The 20,661-nt window shown below is 40.9% G+C and overlaps 1 protein-coding gene across 1 annotated transcript; it reads right to left on the reverse strand.

Annotated features, from left to right (window-relative positions):
• Nucleotides 1–6,884: 6,884 nt before the first annotated feature.
• Nucleotides 6,885–18,314, reverse strand: med1 (mediator complex subunit 1). The gene is made up of 16 exons (XM_005919668.3): nucleotides 18,136–18,314; nucleotides 16,344–16,450; nucleotides 15,670–15,748; nucleotides 15,534–15,588; nucleotides 15,074–15,206; nucleotides 14,723–14,751; nucleotides 14,484–14,555; nucleotides 14,099–14,173; nucleotides 13,685–13,848; nucleotides 13,486–13,597; nucleotides 13,200–13,324; nucleotides 12,965–13,092; nucleotides 12,534–12,735; nucleotides 12,342–12,437; nucleotides 11,466–11,571; nucleotides 6,885–11,382 (listed from the first exon to the last, which is right to left on the reverse strand). Exons 1-16 carry the CDS (start codon nucleotides 18,254–18,256, stop codon nucleotides 7,557–7,559), a joined length of 5,430 nt encoding a protein of 1,809 aa, XP_005919730.1. The 5' UTR covers nucleotides 18,257–18,314; the 3' UTR covers nucleotides 6,885–7,556.
• Nucleotides 18,315–20,661: the final 2,347 nt, after the last annotated feature.

The following is a 20,661-nucleotide window of genomic DNA, read 5'->3' on the forward strand; positions in this document are numbered from 1 at the left end:
GTTACATTAAAAGAATGTGACTCTGCTTAGAGTAAAATTAACTCTACTTTTGCAAGAAGACTATTAACACCAAAACATTTAACACTTTTGAATTTGCTGTGCAGATTGTCAGCAGCAGTGATTCTGTGAGCGAGTCATGGATGAGATGGCTAAAGAAAAGGCTAGGTGGAGAGGATAGGCAGCTGGCCAGAATGACACTGAGATTTGTGTTCAACATGCCAAAAAGGGTTGGCACTGCCACTCGCTGACTCACACCCCAGCCTCACTGGGAGTATAGAGACAATAGACTCCCAAACACGTGGTGTAAGGGCCAAGTGACCCACTCTGACACAAATACCTGCCTTTTAGTTTAAACAGGTGCCCACAGCTCTTTAGGTTTTGAGAAAGAGATAGAGAGATATAATGCTGCATATAAACATTTGCTTAATTCATTTATTAGACCACCTGTAATAAAAACAGGAAATGCAAACATTTTCAGAGGTTTCTGAACATTTGTGTTCAGAACTAAGACATATATTGCTATTTATTAAACAAAAAACAATCTGAATTCACGTGTTGATACCCAAATTTGAGACGGCACACTGGACTTCAAGCACAACATTTAGCCAGTAAAACTAGTTCATCTATTCAGAAATACAAGTATCTTACTAAAAAAAAGAATGTGCTTTACCATTTTTTAGGATTTTGTAAAACAGTAAATTTGAACATTTGTGGTTACCGATAATTATTAGATTTGAGTATTAGTGCATTAGTATGTGCTCAGCAAATAGTATAGGATTAACCATCACAGAATCATTAAAATTTTCATTTTGGGCCGATGTGATATAAGCCTTCCACTGTGTGGTGGTCAAACAAATTTGTTAAGCACTATACAAGAGAAAAAGTATAATGAGTCTGACTCTTAGAGCTTGTTGATGATTCTGTGTGTTTATGTGGTCCTGGGTTCTTTGACCCAGCGCTTTGGGTTTTTGGGCTGTTCTTAGTCCTTTGTTAACAGTTTTCTTATTTGTGATTTGTGTAATTGTGTTTCTGGATTATCCATTTTGGGTTTTTTTGTGTTATCATAAAATAGATTTAAGTCCTTGAGGCTACATTGTGTTTTACCTGCTCTCTGTTCCCTGTCAAGTCTTAGAGTCTCCGTGTGGTGTTTTTCTGTCTTGTTACTTCCTGTTTTTATTATGATAGTCATTTGTCTCCGGTGCCATGTTTTAGTTTTACCTCACCATGTCTTGTTATCTGATTTAGTTCAGCTGTGTCTCTCAGATGTCTCCACTCTGCCCCAATTGCTATTCTGTGTCTGCAGAGTTGCTGTCTGCCTTTGTCTTATTGTTTGTTAGGCTTCTTTGGATTCTGCAATTAATTTTCTGCTATGGACTCAATAGTCCAGCTAAATAAATGTTGATTTTGTTTGTTTGTTTGTTTATTGCTTTTTGCCTCAGAAGTCTACATTTAGGTCCTCTTCTGCCACTCATGACAGTATAGACTAGTATTACAGTCACTTAACTGAGTCATGTGCATATTTCATCCTGATTTGTCACTGTAAACAGCTCTTAAAAAAGTGAAAGCACACAGTGAAATGCATAGTGACACGGTGGCTATGAACTGTAGATGTACCTTCACTTCCTTCCTTTTTGCTGATGTTTCACAAGCGACACAGTTTTACAGCCGCTTACTTCAGTTTGCCTCAGCATTACTTGAAAACTTGATGCAGTTAGGGAAAATTTCCTCAGCACAGCATTTTAAAAAGACCTGCAAAGCTACACAACCATACATTTTTCCCTCAAAGCATGTTATGCCATGAAGGAAACGTGATTCTGCTCGCCGTTGTTTTTCGGTCAAAGCAAGAATGATTACTTTACTATCGGACAGAAAATGAAATTGCAAACTGCTGATGAACTTGCATAAGCGGTTTGAATAATGGAATTCGCATCAACAAATTAATCCACAGCTTTCATGCTTCAGTTGCAGCAACTTGCCTAAGAAAAGCGGTTAAATTCAATTTCACTTGCAGCCCATTCAGTTACCCTTTCTCAACAGAACAATTAATATTCAGTGATGCAGATCTACATCTCTGCACACACAAATATGTAAATTACTGGCACAGTGAAACCACTGCAACATGGAGAAAAATTAAAAATATTCTTGATAAATATAAAACTCTTTTTTTGGCGGGTTACGCTCAGTACTGATAAAATGATTCAGCCTATAAGCTGCTGCATACTCCAAACAGTATAATCTGGACTTTGTCTGCAGCTCTTATTGTGCTATAATAACATCCCTAGTTAAGGATGCAGCATAAATAAATCTCTCTCTTCTCCTCCATCTTTCCTTTGACTTCTTACTTCTTTTCACCCTCTTCTAACCCCTTCTCCTCCTCCATTGCCTCCAAAAGCTGACTGTGTGCAGCTATAAAGCTTAACTAACTGGCAAATGACTGCCTCCCTCTTGCTTATCTACAGGATAAGCTGGGAGGTTATTTCCATGCTATACAGCTCATCAACAGTCGTGAACTGCGGCTTTTCCTTGTGTGCTCGAGGGTAAACCGCAGTTTGCTGAAGTCATCTCCCTAGCTGCACCTTATGTGTCTTACACACCTGAAATTGAAGGAATCTGCTACAACTGGGAAGAAAAGAAAATGATGCACAGTGCTGCATAACAGCAAGTGAGACAGATGAGCCTGACTGCAGCACACGAAGACAGGCAAGGAGTCCAAAAGAAACCAAAAGTAGAGCCACTGAAGGAGAGAGGGATGGTGTAGGATGAGCTACAGGAAGAAACCAAACAGACGTGGGAACTCAAAAGGAGAGGAGAGTAAATTTTTAATCATATTATGTAGAATAGAATAATGGTGGAATTAGAAATGAAATTAATTATGAGTACTACAGGATCGGGAGTGAAGAGAATCAGCAGAACATGAAATCTGGCCAGCATCCTTTCTGGGCTGCAAAGATTCTTAGCACCCCAGGCTGCAACCAGCTACAGTGGCACTAGCTTAACAACAACATCAGAATGCTAACAATTGGCAGGTAATTTGTATCTTGTCATTAAGCTTTTGGCTGGTGGTGGTGCTGCAGAGTAAAAGAATAAAGCTCCAGGGGACACAAAATAGTATCTAATCATCCAGGTCATCCTGTCAGTGCATCAAGCCAAACAACGAAACAACACTTACTGCTTAAGAGACAGAGTGTCAAAGTGGACACCAGGGTTATATTTAACCTTGGTTAAATATAAAACTCATTGTTGCAGCCAGGGACAGCACAAAAGTGATCCCCTTAAGCTGATTTTTAGTTTTAGTGTCCTTATATCCCCCCCAAGTTATTGGTTCTGTAACTAGGTAGGTAACAGAAGCTAGCTGATGTAAGTCTATTGACCGCAACCAACCAACCAAGACGGTGACGTAAAGCTCCAAACTTACAGAAGAAGTCACTAAACATGTTTTTAAAACTTTGTGTATCTGGATTTGAGAAATAAGTGGTGAAAGTTAGTGTTATGTCTATGTCAGTTTTTGAGAGCAGGGTTCAGTGGTGTAAATGAGCCTTTTTACATTTGGTGTTTTCACTATAAGCATATAGATTCGGTCAGGACAACCTGCTGAAGTTCAAACTGAGCATCAAAATGGATAAAAAAGGGTGATTTTAGTGACGTTAAATGTAGCATGGTTTCATTTTTCAGAAACTGCTGCTGAGATTTTTCCACATAATAATCACAAAGGAGAAAGAATGGTATGCATGTTGAAGCCTCACCAAATTTAAGAACAAAAGACTGGAAAAACATTGCCTGGTCTACATCAGTGTTTAATATTTAGTTGGTAGGGTAAGAATCTAGTGTTAACAAGATGAAAGCGTGGATCCATTGTAGTTTGTATCAGTGGTTCAGGCTCCAGGTGGTTTGATGGTGTGGTGGATAGTTTCTTGTCACAATTTGACTCCTTTAGTACAGATTAAGCATTTGTTAAACACCACAGTCTGAGTATTGTTGCTGACCGCGTCTGTCCCTTTATGACCACTCTGTACCGATCTTCTGATGGCTGCTTCCAGCAGGATAACACACCATGTCACAAAGCTCAAATAATCTCAAACTGGTTTCTGGAACATGACTATGAGTTCAATGTACTCAAATGACCTCCACAGTCACCAGATCTCAATCCAATAGATCACATTTGGATTGTGGTGAATAGGAGATTCACATCACAGATGTGCAGCCAACAAATCTGCAGTGACTTTCAGTAAGTTTCAGCACTTTGATGAATCAAATCACTTCATCATTTTGCTGATATTCTACAAAATCAATAAGACATATTCCTGTATGGATGGAAAAAATATCTTTTTAACTTTTGCCTCCCCTCATGTCTCAAATGACACATGAAACCAAGTTTTGATACAAACCTTTTAGCAAGCTGATCCTCTGAAACATTACCTCACTTTTCCTTGGGTTTGCTGACTGGGCTGTTTTTTGAAGATTTTTTTCCCCCCAGAAGCCAGTGCTAAACTTTATAGCTTCCACAAATTAATAGGGTTATTTTATGATTTAAAAAAATGATTTAGAAAAAGAATAAGAAAAAACGCTATTGTCAACCATGTGCACCTTGATTGGCTTCACATTCCTGTCTATGTCCCCAGTGCCCCATCTGAACGGCCCCAAAGCAAAGTCATCTGATCCTTTGTACTGTATATTTGCAAAGGATAAATGCAGAGTGTCATATGCAGCTAAGTACCCTACGACACCACAGCAGGAGGTTGCTTGAATGTCATTACTGCCAATGTGGTTTATCATGTCCTTGTGAATAATAAAGGAATCAAGTCTTTCTGCTATTGAGCTGCAGCACAGTCTGTTCCTCTTCTGTCTCAGCTTTCAGAAGCACCTATTTGCATCTTTTCTTCATGACTGCTAGGAATTTGACTTGTGGTTTGTTTGTTTTTTTACATTTTGGTTTCAAAACTAAAGAAAACTGTGAGATGCATTTATTTTCACCTTATTTAATTCAGTATATGTAGAGACATGTTGTAGAGACAGTTTGCTGATAGCCTTAAACACAGTTTATATATTTAGTCATGGGAATCAATGTAAATCATTGCATTTACACCAAAAGAGAAAACAGCATCCTAAAACGATATGTTGAATGTGTGCCTTCATTATGGGAACAGTAGCCCAGAGCTGAACTCCTTTTTGAGCCTCTAAAGTGGCATTTTCAGCCAAAGTTTTTATAATCAACATTCTCATTTCTACCAGACCATCTTTTTGCCATCCTCCAGCTGCGAGCTTCTTTCCATTCCTCCCTTCGTAGCTCTTTGACTTTATATTCCCTGCCAACCTTTTGAAACTGCTGATCTGCCTTTTTTCTCCAGCACAGCTAATTTCTCTATTGTTGACCCTGTCACTCACACTTTCTGACTGCTTGGAATATATCCACATATTTCCTTTTCTTCCCATAATCCTCTCATTCTGTGCAAAGTCTTTTATCGTCTCTCGGGCACAAGCCTGATGTTGACTAAAGGTCCGTGCGATGTTACTGGAATATGTCTGTGAAGGTTCTCAGTCAGTTTTTCCAAGCTCCTTTGACTGCAATGTTACTGGAAGGTTTAGAACTGGTCACGTGAAACATAATATTTATTTATATTTCTCCTCTATTAATTGATTACTTTGGCATGAATAATCCCATTCTTCAGTGCAATGTAGATACAAATTTAAAGTCCTGACAATTTCAAATTTTATTACAGAGTACTCAGCAACCCAACATTTCAGACTGCCCCATTTTTTAAAGTCTAATTTAGCAAACACATTTTTGAGCTGTGCTGGAAGTTTGCTACTATGGATGGTGATGTTGGTCTGACCACAACTTTAGTCTTGGGTGATCACCTTGCTTTATGTGTAGCTCCATCATGACTCCATGAGAAAATGGGTGCATTGTGATTATAAAGAGACGGACATGGTCAGCAACAATACTCAGCTAGGCTGTGTTTAAGTAATGCTCAGTTGATAATAAGGGGCCCAAAGCGTGCCAACAAAATATTTCCCACACCATTACGCCACCCTCTTTTTCAGACCATTCACTTTAAACCCTCGAGACCAACAACTGTGCCACATTCAAAGTCCCTTCAGTCACTATTCTTCCTCATTCTGATGCTCAGTTTGAACTTCAGCAGGGCATCTACATGCATAAGTTCATGGAGTTGAGCTACCATCTTATTGGTTGATTAGATATTTGCTTTACTTAGTACACCTCAGCTGCTCGTTAAAGACTGTATGTCTTACATCCAATCATTTCACAAAGACAAAGCAGAAAATGCAATGACGAAAAAAAGAACGCACAGTGGCCATTTAATCTAAAGAGATTAAATGGCCACTGTGCGTACAGTGATACACAGACGTTGCTTTGATTTAAATGTATCTGGTGCTACAAAGTCATACTACTTTATAGCACCAAATCAAAAAACTACACCAACTCATTCTGGCATATCTGTACTGTTAGGTCTTAATGCCGGTTAGTTTCCTAATAAGATTGCCTCAACACAAGTATTTTTTGCTGATATTAAACATGACAGCATAAACATCTCTTAGTTCTGTCAATTTGGAGGCTCAAAATGAGCCCATTGTGAGCAAAGAAAAACCCTTTAGTTGCACTCTGAATCTACAAATCATCCTTTATAATACCTGTGAATAAAGATGTGAAAATCCATTTAACCTCCACACATTACCTTTGGGAAAATGACTCATTATAACGCACCCTGTAATTCTGCAGCCAGAAATAGAGCCTGATACACTGCTGCCATCTAGTGCCACGGACACTTTCCTCGCTTTCTCCAAATGGTTGCGACTGGTGTTTTTGTTTGACAGAAACTTATAGTAATCAAATCTCCCAAAATACATTAATATGAGGAAACTGGTTCACATGTGAAATTTTTATTCCAACCTTCAAAAACAATTCCAGTTATAAAAAATAACTGCATGTCTCTTTTACTCCACCATCAGCATCATCATCATCATCATCATCATCATTATCAGTTACAGTCTTTTTACCTTCACTAATTTACTCGTTAACAATTTAAAATGTATCAAAAATCTACAAATTTGAAGGTTTTGTGAAAAACAAGGCAAGTAAATGCTGTACCCTTCTGTCTTTACAATAACTTCCAATAGATGTCATACTGTATAATAGCAACCCATTGTTTTTTATGACAGAAGCAGAATGTAGATGGATTACATGGATAAAGAAATGGGGAAACGTACTAAAAAAAATAAAAACATCTGACATCACAGGAAAGACAAAAATGGTTAACTTCTCAATTCGGAGGTGGCTTTTTATGTGTAGTGTTCACATTCACATACACCTGGCATCCTAACCACCCCGACATCATACATCGGTATTCATACAGTAAAATACAAAACTAAAATACAGCTTTAACAGTTCAATGATCAGCTACAGAGCTTTAATATTCCTATATCCAGCTCTAATCTGCAGCTTGATTGAAATAAATAGAAGTTTACTTTACGTTTTAAAAGGAATGGGTTAAAATTTGACAACAAATGAGTGAAATCAAAGCACTTTCTACATCAAATTAAAGGTTGCCGGTGAGGGCTGAGTCCATGAGGTCATCATCTTCATTTCTCATATACATTGGGCTCGGCCGGGAAGGCCGATCTGAACTTAACATGGACAAAGATGAATCTGAAGCTGAGATGGGAGACCTTGACCAACTGTCCGATTTTATTGGATGAGAAGACGGCCCCATTGACATAGATTTCTTTTTCTCTTTGTCCCTGTCCCGTTCTCGGTCTCTGTCCCTCTCCCGTTCCCTCTCCTTCTGCTTCTTTTTCTCCTTCTTGTGTTTCTTATGTTTCTCACCTGAGCTAAGGGGAATAGAGCTCATGTAGTCCTGGGGAGGAAGTGGGCGCATGGTCTGGTCATCGTCCGAGCTGGGGCTGTTCTGGTGAGACTTTTCAGCCACTGAGCTGCTTCCTGACTCGCTCTCACTATCCTGGTTAAGTGGGGTATATCCTGGTGAGCGGCTGTGACTGGGGGAGGAGCGGTCATGTTTGGGAGTCGAGCCACTGAAGAGTGGAGAAGCTTTCAGGCTAGAAATCTGAGGACGCATATTGTCACCAGATCCTTCTCCTGCTTTCTGTAGGGTCACTTTAGCCTTGATACTTGGAGAGCCACCGTCTGGTTTGCTAATTATAATCTTGGCCAAAGCAGTCGAACCTACCCCACCTGTTTTTGGGTCCATCAACTTTTTATCCCCACTGCTCCCCCCTGACACTGACACTTTTGCCTTTGCCTCTTTATCAGACTTTTCCCGCTTATAGTCACCACTTTGAGAGGATGAGACATGCTTGGATGGTGCCATGTTTGAAGGCCCACTGGGAACATTTCCAGACCCACCGCCAGGAGTAGATGACGAACCAGCTCCCCCTACTGGTGGCCCTACCTCACAACCATCCTCCCCTACTACTCCTCCTCCAACACTCTTCAGCTTGTCTATGACTGCTATTAGAGAGGGTTTCTTGTTACGGCTAGGAGACTTTCCTTTGGCGTTTGGGTTATTTGCATTATTCTGGCCAGCCCCTCCACCACTGCCACCTCCACCCCCACTTGCACTGCCTCCTCCACCACCTCCACCACTTCCCCCTCCACCACTGCCATACTGAGACTGAGAGCCTCCTGAGAAGCCAACTGAACCTGAAGATGACGAGGAACTGGAGGATGATGAAGAAGATGAAGAACCAGATGAAGAGCTTCCCCCAGCTGGTTTCTGTGAGCTCATGCCTCCACCAGAAGAAGACTTGGACCCTCCGGAGCTGCCACCTCCTGAGCCCATGGGGGATTTGGCCTTGGAAGAAGGTGGAGTTCCTGGAACCTGGGACTGCTGCATCTTCATAGGGGATGATAATTTTTCACCAGAGCTACTGGAACGAGAATGGGAAGGTGAAATGTTGGGCTTTATGTTGGGATTCATAAGTGAACCAGGAGGCTTGCCCCCCTGAGGCTTAACTTTATTACTACTTCCTATTCCTCCGCCAGTACCTCCAGGCCCAGACAGGCCATGTTTGGTGATTGGTGAAGATCCTGGCTTGCCAACACCCATCCCTTGGGAGGAGCCTTTAGACTGGGATGGCCCACTTCCTCCACTCCCTGGTTTGGAGCTGTTGCCTTGTGTCATGGAGCCTTCCTTGGATTTGATCTTTCCAGAGGACGATGAGTGTGAATGATGGCTTTTGCTGCTGCTGGTTCCTCCAGTTCCTCCTGTGCTGCTTGTGGCTGAACTGCTGGAGGTGTATCCACTATGGGAAGAGGTTTTGCCCCCAGTTATGGTCCCTTTGGGGATCTGAATAGTGATTTTGGGAATTGGAGGTGTGGCACCTCCAGGGGGGGTTTGTGACCGTCCTGAGCTACCAGGAGACTTGGAACCGCCTCCACTTATGCTGCTACCAGAGCCTGAGCCACCACTAGGTGGTGTATAAGGCCGTCCCCCTGAGCTGTGAGAAGGGGATTTTCCATCAGGATCGAGCTTTTTGCGTTTGGGAGGTTTATCTTTAGATTTGCCCTCACTGGATGGCGTCCTGCTACGCTTCACCTGTTTTCCCTCTGTTGAGCTGCTCCCGATTCCCATCCCAGAACTGCTCCCACCGCTGCCCCCATTCTCATCTTTTGGCCGCATGAGAACCTGTTGTTGTTTAACTTTTGGTTCACCAGATGCTCCTCCAAGGCCCATGCTCAAAAGCGGGCTCTGGGACCCTCCACCATGTGTGTCTCCTAAATCAGGAGCTTGTCCCAGAAGTGGTTTACCACTACCACTGTTGCCTCCAAACACCATCCCAATATCAAAAGGCTCCTTTAGTGAAGGCTCTGGAGTGCTCTGTCCATGTGGAGTAGGATTTTGAGGCGTTCCTGATGGGGTATTCTGCTGGCTACCTCCCCCAAAACTCTTGACAAGGTCCATGTCTCCATCAGCACTTGGAGAACTGTCATCAAAGTAGTTCTGGGAGAAACCATGGCCTGAGGTAAGAAGGTCAGGGTTGAAGTCCGCGGCATCAGGGAAGAAGTTGGTAGAAGAAGAGTCACTGGTGGGAGTGGTAACAGTTCCGGCCGCCTCAGCAATCAGGTCAGCGGGGTCTGTGAAGGGATTCTCATTGCTGTTGGTATTGAAAATATCTGCTGAGTCAAACACTGCACTACCCTGACCTGAACTCGAAGAGTCACGGATAGGGGTACCTAGTGCGCCTCCATCCTCCCCACCGCTGCCCATTGGATGCTGCCCATGGCTCCCACCACTGCCTTTGCCAGTTTGTTCAGGTAAATCTGACAAGATTTCTGTGATATCAGGTCCAATACTATCAGAGCTGGAGAGACGGACCATACGAGGTGGTACGGTACCTGGTGGCTGCTGTTGCTGAGACTGGACATGAGACTGTGAATAAGGCATGCTGGGACCAGATGGTGGTGTTCCACACTGGCTTGGTGCAGGAGTAATGCTATGGGGCGTGTCTAAGCCATCACTGGTCAGGTTAACATCATAGATAGAATTCTGAGATGCGTCCACATCCATAGAGAGGAGCTCACGGTGGAAATCATCCTCGTGAGTGACTTGATGGTGCTGGTGGTGCTGTGGCATGGAAGATGACTGTTGAGATTTCATGCCTAAGCTACCGCCTCCAACACCAGCAGCTGTTCCAGGCAGCATGCCACCCTTTTCATTCCCCCGTGGGCGCTTCTTTTTTCCCTTCGTGCTACCTCCAGGGCAGGTTCCGCCCATGCCTTCTGTCCGTGGAGAACCAGAAGAATTCTGTCTCTCTAATGGACTAGACCCATACAGGGAAGCAAAATCTTGAGTGGGATTGTCTTTCAACAAGTTCATCAGCATGGGGTGATTCTTGGTGTTGCTGGCAGGGGAAGAAGTTGGAGGTGGAGTTTGGTGGGGCTGTGGTGCATTCTGGGAGCTGGGACTAGAACCCACACTTCCAGTTATCTGTAACAGACTTGTTAGTATGGGATTTTGTGTGACTTTGCTATAGTCATCTGAATGGCCTTGACCTTGCTGCTGTTGTTGCTGCATCTGTTGCTGGCTAGCCACAGCTCCTGGGGTTAGGCACTCTCCTCCTTGAGCTTGCCTGTCAGTTCGGGACATCCCATACAGAGAAGTGATTGGACCTGTAAAATTGGGCCCTCCTCCAGTAGGTGTGTTGCCCCCTGTAAGCCCAGGCAGTCCCATGGGATTAGATCCATCAGCTGTTACCATATTATAGGTGGGACTACCAGAGGGTGGAAGGTTGTTTTTCACCATAGTCTCCACGGTTTGTGCAATTAGGGAAAGGGCTGGAGTGTCTGCTTGAATGGTTTCTGCTTTCCTTCGAATTGCCCTCATGGTTACAGGGATGGACATGCATCTACAAGAGGAAGGAAACAATTACCAACCATGTACTAAACTGTGCATAACCACACAGTTATGGTGTTATGGTGAGTATCTCACCTCTGGACCACTTTGGTGATGAATTCATCAGTGCAGATTAGAGCATCTGACACTCCTTTATATAGCTTGCAGGATACCTGTCTGGAGTCAATCACCTCCATCACCACTAAAGGAAAAAGATCACATAGAATAGAGTTACACAAAAAACAAAAGATATTCCAGCAGATTAACACATGAACCCCTTTAGACTGCAATCTACTCCAAAGCTAAAAGCGTAAAGTGGCTGCCTGCTAATCAACCTTGAAGTGACTGAAAGGATTTTTTTTTTCAGTCAACATTTTATATCAGCCAACAGTGAAAAGACAGACAGCAAACATAGGTTTGAGATAAAGGTTCAACATGCTGCAGTCATGTGTTGAGTCCTCCAGTTAAAATAATAAATACCAGTTTAGATGAACTTTAACCCAATGGCAATTTTATAAAACCTTTGCAATTGTTGGTTTTGTGTTTCTGGGCAATGAGTTGGGGAAACTTTTATATACTCAACCAAAGATAATTTACCATGTAAAAAAACAGTTCTCTGTAAAACCACTATACAATCAGAGAAGACCAATTTCCCACATAATTAATTAATATCAACCACTCCAACAGTGTCACATCAATTTCAGTAGTCAGAACTTCTGACTTAAAAATGAATATATGAAATATAAACAAATTAAAGTTCAACTTCAAGCTCTCTATCAGGATTTCAAATATTTGTAGCAAGTGACTACTGGGGAGAAAAAAAAAGTAATATAAAGACATTTATGTCAAATCCACTTGTTACAAAACATCATGTTTGCTGTGATGTTTTTTAAATGTATCTATTTTAGTGAAACAACTTTATTCCCCGAAACCTCCCAAAAAAAAAAAAAAAAAGCCAAAGTATGTGCTTACCACAGACCAGGGACTCATTCACTGGATGCTGGAAAGAAACGCTGAAACTTGAGTCAGTAAGAGGACACACCTCAAACTGCAGCAGGCCTGCACTGTCTGAAATAACAATGACACTTATTATAAGTAATTTAATATGATAGAAAACAGAGCACATGTTAAAAAGATAAATACAGGAAATCAGAAGCCACCTACCTTCTTTGATAGAAGTCCGCTTCACACAGCTGCCAATCAAGGTGTTATAGGCTGCCTGATGCCGAATGATATCCAACAAGAATGGTACTTGTGCCGGGTGGCGGAAGGGGATCTTGGACACCAGTGCTCCTTGAAGAGATCGACCATCTTGCACTGGAGCATCGCCATTCAGGAAGTAACAGTGCTGCTGATCAGGTAACACCTTAGACAGCAAAATAGAAGTTTTCAGATACTTCCAATGATAGAAATTGTGATAATTGTGATATATAAATACAAGTAATGGAGACAATTCTAAAGCCAAAAGAAGAGGTTGGGGGTAACCATCGAGGGTGGACAGACCTTTAACTAAACCAAATAACGTGCAAGTTAAAAGATTCTAGAGATTTACAACACATCGCTGATATTTGTGGAGGCAAGTAATGTCTGCTCACAGAATAAAAGTGCATGTTGTGTGGGGGTGGAGGCTGGGAGCTACCCTCCTCAAGACGTTGGAGCTGGTTCTGGACAATTAACTGGTAGAGAGGTGACAAGATGGGTGGGGTCTCAAACACTGGGATGGCTGGGGAAAAAATTGACAGAGATTACGGTTAAACCGTTCAAATAAAGAATAATATTTTCTATGTGTGTTAATGAATAGTGAATACAACATGCATTAGGTAAACTCACAAGTAGCATTGCCCATCCTCTGGATAAAAGAGAGTGAAAAGGGTGTGGGTTGGTTCATCTTAAGGAAAAAACAAGCTGGCAGGTCCACACAGTTGGAGTTGGTCACAGTGGAAAAGGAAGGTGTCCTAAAATAAAGAGAAAAAAATCAATTACCCATGATAACTGCCTAATATTTGCAAGAGTGGTGAATTTGTAAACAATTCCCAGTATAGCATAATTGCAGGTTTTACACAGATTAGAGTTGCTCACTGGAGGACTTTGTAAACACTGGTGAACATGTTCTTACCCCTTGTTGTCAACAGGGTGGGATCCTGTGATCAGTGGAGCAATTGGGAGCTTATAGACAGAGGAGGTTCCTTCAATTGTAACAGAGACACTGACACCCAGAGAGCGCGGCACTGTAACAACAAGCATCCAGTAAGTTACATAGGTCGTGACTGGTAGATGATTCTTGATAAGGTCATCAATGCCCTGCATGCACTTGCCATTGTTGTCCATTAGGTTGAGCTGTGTGCCTGTTCCCTCTTCAAATATGTCATAAGGGGACACATAGCACTGGAGAGAAACAAGGTGACCACCACTTCTCGCTGTCAGCAAGCCCACACTCCCATGCAGAATAGTTTCTACTGTATTAGCATTGGTAGCTAACCTAGAAAACATAAAAACAAAGAAGACTGCATTAAAATAGAGATGATCAAATTAAGTGCTTCGGTCATAATTATTAATTTATACAATTTAGGCAAATGTACAGAGATACAGTCTCTTATAATAAGAGGTGACCCTTGCGATCTTTAACAATAGGTGTCCCAACATCTCATAAAATTAGTGTACTTAGTCTTTTAACAGTAAAAGATCCCAAAGGCAACTTAAACAGTAAATCAAAGACTTATTGAACTTACCTAAACATGTGCATCATCTTTGTAAGATCAAGCTCCAAAGACTGGAGTGCTATGTACATCTTGGTTTTCAGTTTACTGATACACAGAAAGGAAATATTATTAGACATATGAAAACAATATTCAGAGATGTATGGCATATGCATCTTATAAAAAAAATAATATCACTAATCTGGTCTTTGATTGCTTTCTTTTCAGCTCTCCTGTCTCTCAGCAGTTAAAAAGCCTAAATACATTACATATTCATAACTCAACAATTTAAGAAAAGATCATTTTTCATAATCTGGAAGATAGCACATGTAAATTCAATTTTATACGTGGAATGAAATATCTACTCGTGCTTTTAGATAAGCCTAAACCAAACGTCAAAGCCTGCAAGCCTACTTACTTGTCTCCAGGAAGCTTGTATAAATCAACAAGTCCCTTGAGATGTTTAGAAAACTCTTCAAAGTTCTTTTCCCTGTTAAAAAGAAAACAAAAGTGGCTCAATCAGCTATTGAACAGGAATCTCTAACAGGTAACTGCAATTTTAACTTTTAATCATTAACAGAAATGAAACACCATGCACTACAGGTTTGTCTCTTATCATCCACAAGAGTTTCAATTACACATGTGCTTTCTACTCACCTTAAATGCTGAAAAAGCTCAGGACAACTCTGTGACCAAAAATTAAATGCAAAAAAAGATTACTGAATCTTCACTAGTGGAATTAGATTAATGTAATTTGCCTCTCCCAGTCACACAAGCCTAGAGACCAGTTGGCAACCCACGGCAACCACTGGTTGTAAGGGAAAATATGTGTATTCCAAACGGTTGCCAAAGATTCCTGGCACTGCGCTTTATTGGAAACCTCCTTGTGATTGGTTAGTTTTTTTCCCAGCAGGTGGAGGTTGCAATGGGGCACTGAATGGTCTCTAGACCTGTGTCACCAAGGCCTTCTATTACTAATTTATGGAACTACATAGTGATTAGACTGACCGTGGGGCTTTCTCCTTGATGAGCCACTTTAACATCCACTAGCTGGCCACTGGTGTCTAGCTGCACCTCCACGTAAAACATGTCCATTGTGATGTAGCACTCCGTTCCAGAGGGACTCAGGTGGGAGCCCAGCCTGCACAAACAAGGCAAAAAAAAAAAAGACAAAATAATGCTATGACGTTTCTAACCTGAATTTCCTGTTGTGCTTTAGCTAAAACAGTTTTAGTATATTGGAAAAAATGTAAATATTGTTGCTGACTACGTTCACAATGGATAAATGCCATCAAAACTGTAAAATAAAGAACATCATGCAATGTGTTGTATGTAGCCCTCCTAACCAATAAAGAAGCTCATTCTCATTTGAAATATTAAACTAAAGGTTTTTCCAACCTAAGCACTGAAAGCTTCCACTGCTTTCAGTGCTTAGGTTTACCGGCCTCGGTAACTGTAAGAGACTCACATGTTTTGTCGAGCAATGGATTCCAGACGATCTGTCATGGAGGGAAGTGATGAGACTGAAAAAGAAAGCAGTTTGTTTTTCTAAACAAAAAGGTCAACTCGCTCTCCCTTGTGTTTCAATCAACTGACGTCCTCACCTTTCAAAGCTCTCTGCAGGGTCTCCAGACAGTTGAGCAGGAGCTGGTGACCTGCTGCATTCATCACACCACGTTTCTCCTGGGACACATTATGTGGAAAGAAAGAGAAAGTTCATAAAACAAAAAATGTGCTTAATCAACGAGATCTAAAATTTGTTTTCCACCTGCTCCACTGGGTTCAAGAATGTAAATTCATTACAGCTTTACTTATCCAGAAGCTAAGTTACTGAAGAATATACCTTTTATGCAATTATATGTTTAATGACATTAAATGTGTTCTCTGTTGTGATTACTTGTTACATTGTGACCTGATGTGGGATTGTTAAGTAAATAGATGGGTCATGATGGGTATTGTGTGTGTTTATAATGTTGTTAAGGCCTTCTAAAACTGGTATATTATACCACTGTAGAATATATTGTATGACTTTCCCCTTAAAGTCTTTCTAAGTCATGAAAACACTTGGTTTTTTTGTAGAGCTAAACTGCACCACTAGGTGGTGCCTCTTACTGTTTCAAGAAATGGAGTTGAGGATGTTTTTCGCTTTCTATTCACAAAGGCACCACAGATTTTATCATAAGGGCCTTGCTGCAGATGCCTCTTTCCTGCCTTTACTGATGTAAAATAATGCTTTTGAAATTTGTACAAATCACTTGTAGAAAGGTCTCTCTCTCACCATAGCCTGACGAACAACCTTGCAGGTCTCCTGCCATGGCCGGGAAGCATTGTGTTTGGCATGAAGCCTCTCTAGCAGAGCAGCCATGCGACTCTGCTTCTCTGCTTCTAAATAAAAAAGAAATACATGCATTTAGATAACTTTTAAGCAAATTTCATACACTTATTCTGTTCTGCATTTTAAAAGAGGTTTATGATCTTTTTTGCCACCCAGAATAACCATATTTATGTAATAAAAGTACTTAAACTAGAACAAGACAAAGTTTTTACTATTCCTCTAGGCAAAAACTAATTTCATCAAACAAACACATTTTTTGTCAGTTTAACAGCTGCAGTTTGAGTTGCTGTTAAGCTATATTGTATATCTTTATGGGCGTTTCTATTATCCTTGTTATTCTGAGAAAAATACAACCACAAACTATACTGTTTAGAAATAATTTTGGTTAATCCACACCTGTGTGAAAGGCTATACAAAAACTTCCCGTTCAAACTTCTATGTGGCATTTGTCTAAGAAGTGGTAAACATTGTAAAGCTACATGTGGTAACTTCAATGTTTTAAGGCAATAAAAACAACAAAACAAAACTTAAAGAAATAAAATATCAACTTAACATGCACAAACACATTTTTTTTTAGTGTAACTCTATGAGGAAAAAAAAAGTTTTGTGTGTGTTTTTGAATGTAGATCAGCAGGAATCCCAAAAAGTGGATTCTGTTCTGAATGTAGCATTTTTAGCGGGAGAAACAGTTTGTCACTCATCCAAGTGACTTCTTCAGTCTCAGCTGACTGCAGGTTTCCTCAACCTTACAAAAAGTACATTTGTTTAATGACATGACCACTAATTAAAGACCATTGATCAATGATAGATAGATAGATAGATAGATAGATAGATAGATAGATAGATAGATAGATAGATAGATAGATAGATAGATAGATAGATAGAGCTCAGCCAATCCTGGTGGACCGAGGTATAGTGTTGTAGGTATTATCATCATTTACGTATTCCAAACAAATTGGAAGCCAAATGTGTACTGTAACAAATATAAGTATAAAAATACTTTCTTTCCTCTATATTTTCAACAGTGACCTGAGAGCATGACAACAACATCATTATCATCATCTATCTCCCACTTGTACTATTTGTGTTCCAGGCAGATGTCTCACGTGGGTAGGCGACTGGCATGATTTTTATACATTAGCTGGTTGGTAGGATTTGTCAGCTCTTTGGAAAAATAACAAAAATAACAAAAAAAAAACTTTTAATAAAAGTGTTGGGATCCTTTTACCAGACTGTTAGTCTAGGATGTCTAGTGTTGTCAAAACATGTCGATAATGAGCTATTACAATGTTACAGCTTATTACACAGTTTGCCAAACTGATGGACAGACTGGCATTTTTTGCTCTACACACCGAATAGGTAAGCAAAACTTCTGTGGTGTTTATATTTTCAGAGCCTTGTTTTGCACGACCTACCTATCATCAGTGTTTGCAGAAAGTTGACGTTAGCAAGTTGCTAACGTTAGCCGTTAGCTGATTACAGATAGGCAACTAACGTGACTTTAAGCGCACCAAAAAATAACACCAATCCTTACAGATAAGCCGCACTTATCAATCTGGAGTTATTGTGTGTATGTGGTACCCACAGATGGATTTCAAATCTATAAAACATACGCAAAAAGCAGCAGTACTCGCCAACATAGTGGGCTGATTTAGCAGTTAGCCATTGATAGCCCAAGTCCCAAAATAAATTATCAGTAAAGCAACGAAAAATAAAGCACGAGTCGCGTTCTTACCCGTTACTTCTTCGGTTTTAACCCGATCGCCATGAGTCTGATTTCCTCCCTGCTGAACTGAAACAGAAAGTTCCCTCGCAGGGCTGCAGCTCTGCATAGAAACACCAGGCCCCGCCGCCATTGTACCCCCCTGCTCCACTTCGACTTCCCCGCTTCAGGTTCCTAGCATCCCTTCCGGGCTTCCGTACTACTATAAACTCGTCATAGCAAGCGAGGAACAGCGATTTTTTTTTCTCCTGGGTGAGTCCTTTCTCCAGACTATTTTTTTAATTTTATTTTATGTATCAATTTTTTTTGCATGTTTGTGTGTATATATAACATACACGAGCACATTTAAAATAGTATAAACATTTTAAGGTTCTGACTTACCATTTTGCACGTTGTAACAATTACTTTGGGTTATTTATCACAACGTTTCCAGGAGAAACGAAACAGCTGCCTTTATCGCTTCAAAAATAAAAGCCTTTTCAGCTTATAGTAAGACAGTGGCAAAATTAATACTGCAGATGGCGTACGGTCGCTGTGAGTAAATGATTCATGATTTGCCAACAGCAACTAACAGGCAAAATCCAAAGGAAGGTTGAAATAATCATGTAAATAATGCACTACATTACTAATGTTTTTTGTTTGTTTGTTTATTTTTCCTACTGTTGCCCTCTACTATAAAGCAGTCAGAGAAATAGGCTGTTTAATCAAGCAGTAGATAAAAAAAAAAAAAAAAGATTAAAGAGCAAAAGCATCCATGCCTTGCACACACAAGCACATACTACAGGCACACACCTGAGCCTATTGTACAGCTGAGCCTGTGGCAGAGTGCTCTCTAGGGAGGATTTTCCCACCAACCATTATGACCTGCCTAAGAGGAAAGCACGGGGTGTGTGCGTGAATAGGATTCATGTGCATTTGTGCATATGCAAAGATGTATTTGTGAACATGGGTAGGCTATAAAGCAGTACGCACACAAACACAGGAGATAGCTATAGACAGCAGTGGAAATGGAGTGGGACCAGATTGGCATCGTCTGAGACAGTAGACAGACCCACAGATAGACATGAGAAAAGAGGGGAGGTGCCGCTATGTAATTGATGTGCCCACCAGGAGCTTTAGCTGGCTGCCTGGCATGGAAGAGGAGTTGGGCACTGCTGCCAAGACAGCAGTAGGAAAAAGGAAAAGGAGGCACGGGCCTTAGGGAGCACAGTAGCAGGCTGAAACCATGCCCATCAATCAGAGGCTAGTTCACCTTGCCATGCCAAGCGGGACCTCCCTCTGTGCCGAGGGATGGCGTGGCACAGGGAGTGAGGCTGGCACCGGTGTTAAACCTTCCCTAATCCTCCTGGTGGGTGTATCAGTGCCACGTCCGAATGGCAGCAGAGTGGGCAGAGCCAGGCATGAGAAAAAAAGAGAAAGTTCAACCCCTGTGCTGAGAAACGCTTCTCTGCATGTTGTTAACATGATGGAAAAATGTTCGCATTGTCTCAACTACAAAATGAATGCCACAGTGGCTAAAAAACCCCCCAAAGTAAAACAACAACAACAGCAGTAAAAAAAATAATAATAATCTAAGAACTGTCACATTAATCAGAAAAGGTATTATCTCATGAGGCATTATTGGCAGTACATTTTTGACACATTATTACACATTACAAATTTTACATTTAGGCCAAATTTACATTGCTTCTTTGCACATTTTGAGTCCTCCGATCCATTTATTATCACATTTTATTATTTTATGAATAGATAAAACATACACACACACACATGTGAACACATACATACGCTCCAAGTGCACTGCTATGCAACATTTCTACACACTTTAAATGTTTAGGTGCTCGTTCATCATATGGCACCATTAGGGTGTAGCCTAACAGAGCCCCAAAATCATTTCGCAGCTTGACAACTACACAGAATATACAACCAAAGTCACGAAGAACTTTCTTCAGCAAGACAAACAAGGAGTCCTGCAACAGATGGTATGACCTCCACAAAACACTGGTCTCAACATCACTGAGTCAGGGTGGAACTGAATAAAGAAGCAGAAGCTAATGAGACAGCCTAAATCAACAGAAGATACTTACCTTGGCACATGCTTAAAGGCAAATGTTAGACATACCCATTAATCCGATTCAGCTTTTTTCTGCTTTCCGCATTCGGTGCAAAGATGTGTCATTATTTTAAAAGAAACCTGATTTTACATCCAGTACACAAAAGATTTGCATAATATGTGTGTATGCATACATATAATATACATATTATATGTATGCATACACCTACATATAAGCTGTATGTGTGGGGTGGTGAACATATATACACTGTATGTCAACCACTAATTTTCAGTGTTTTTACATTTTGTATATTTTCACAGTGTTTTTGTGTAGAACATCTCCTTATACACATGTATTTGATTTCCTCTGCATGTTTCCAGCTTTAACACAGGGGATGAAGATGTGTGAACAGCTTGGCAACCTTATTGAGCGCTTTGAAGTTAACTACCCTCCTTCTTTTTTTCCCCACAGCCTCTCTTGGTGA

This window comes from Haplochromis burtoni, unplaced genomic scaffold, assembly GCF_018398535.1.
Source record: "Haplochromis burtoni strain Fernald_Lab_line unplaced genomic scaffold, NCSU_Asbu1 Contig_37, whole genome shotgun sequence".
NCBI lineage: Eukaryota > Metazoa > Chordata > Actinopteri > Cichliformes > Cichlidae > Haplochromis > Haplochromis burtoni.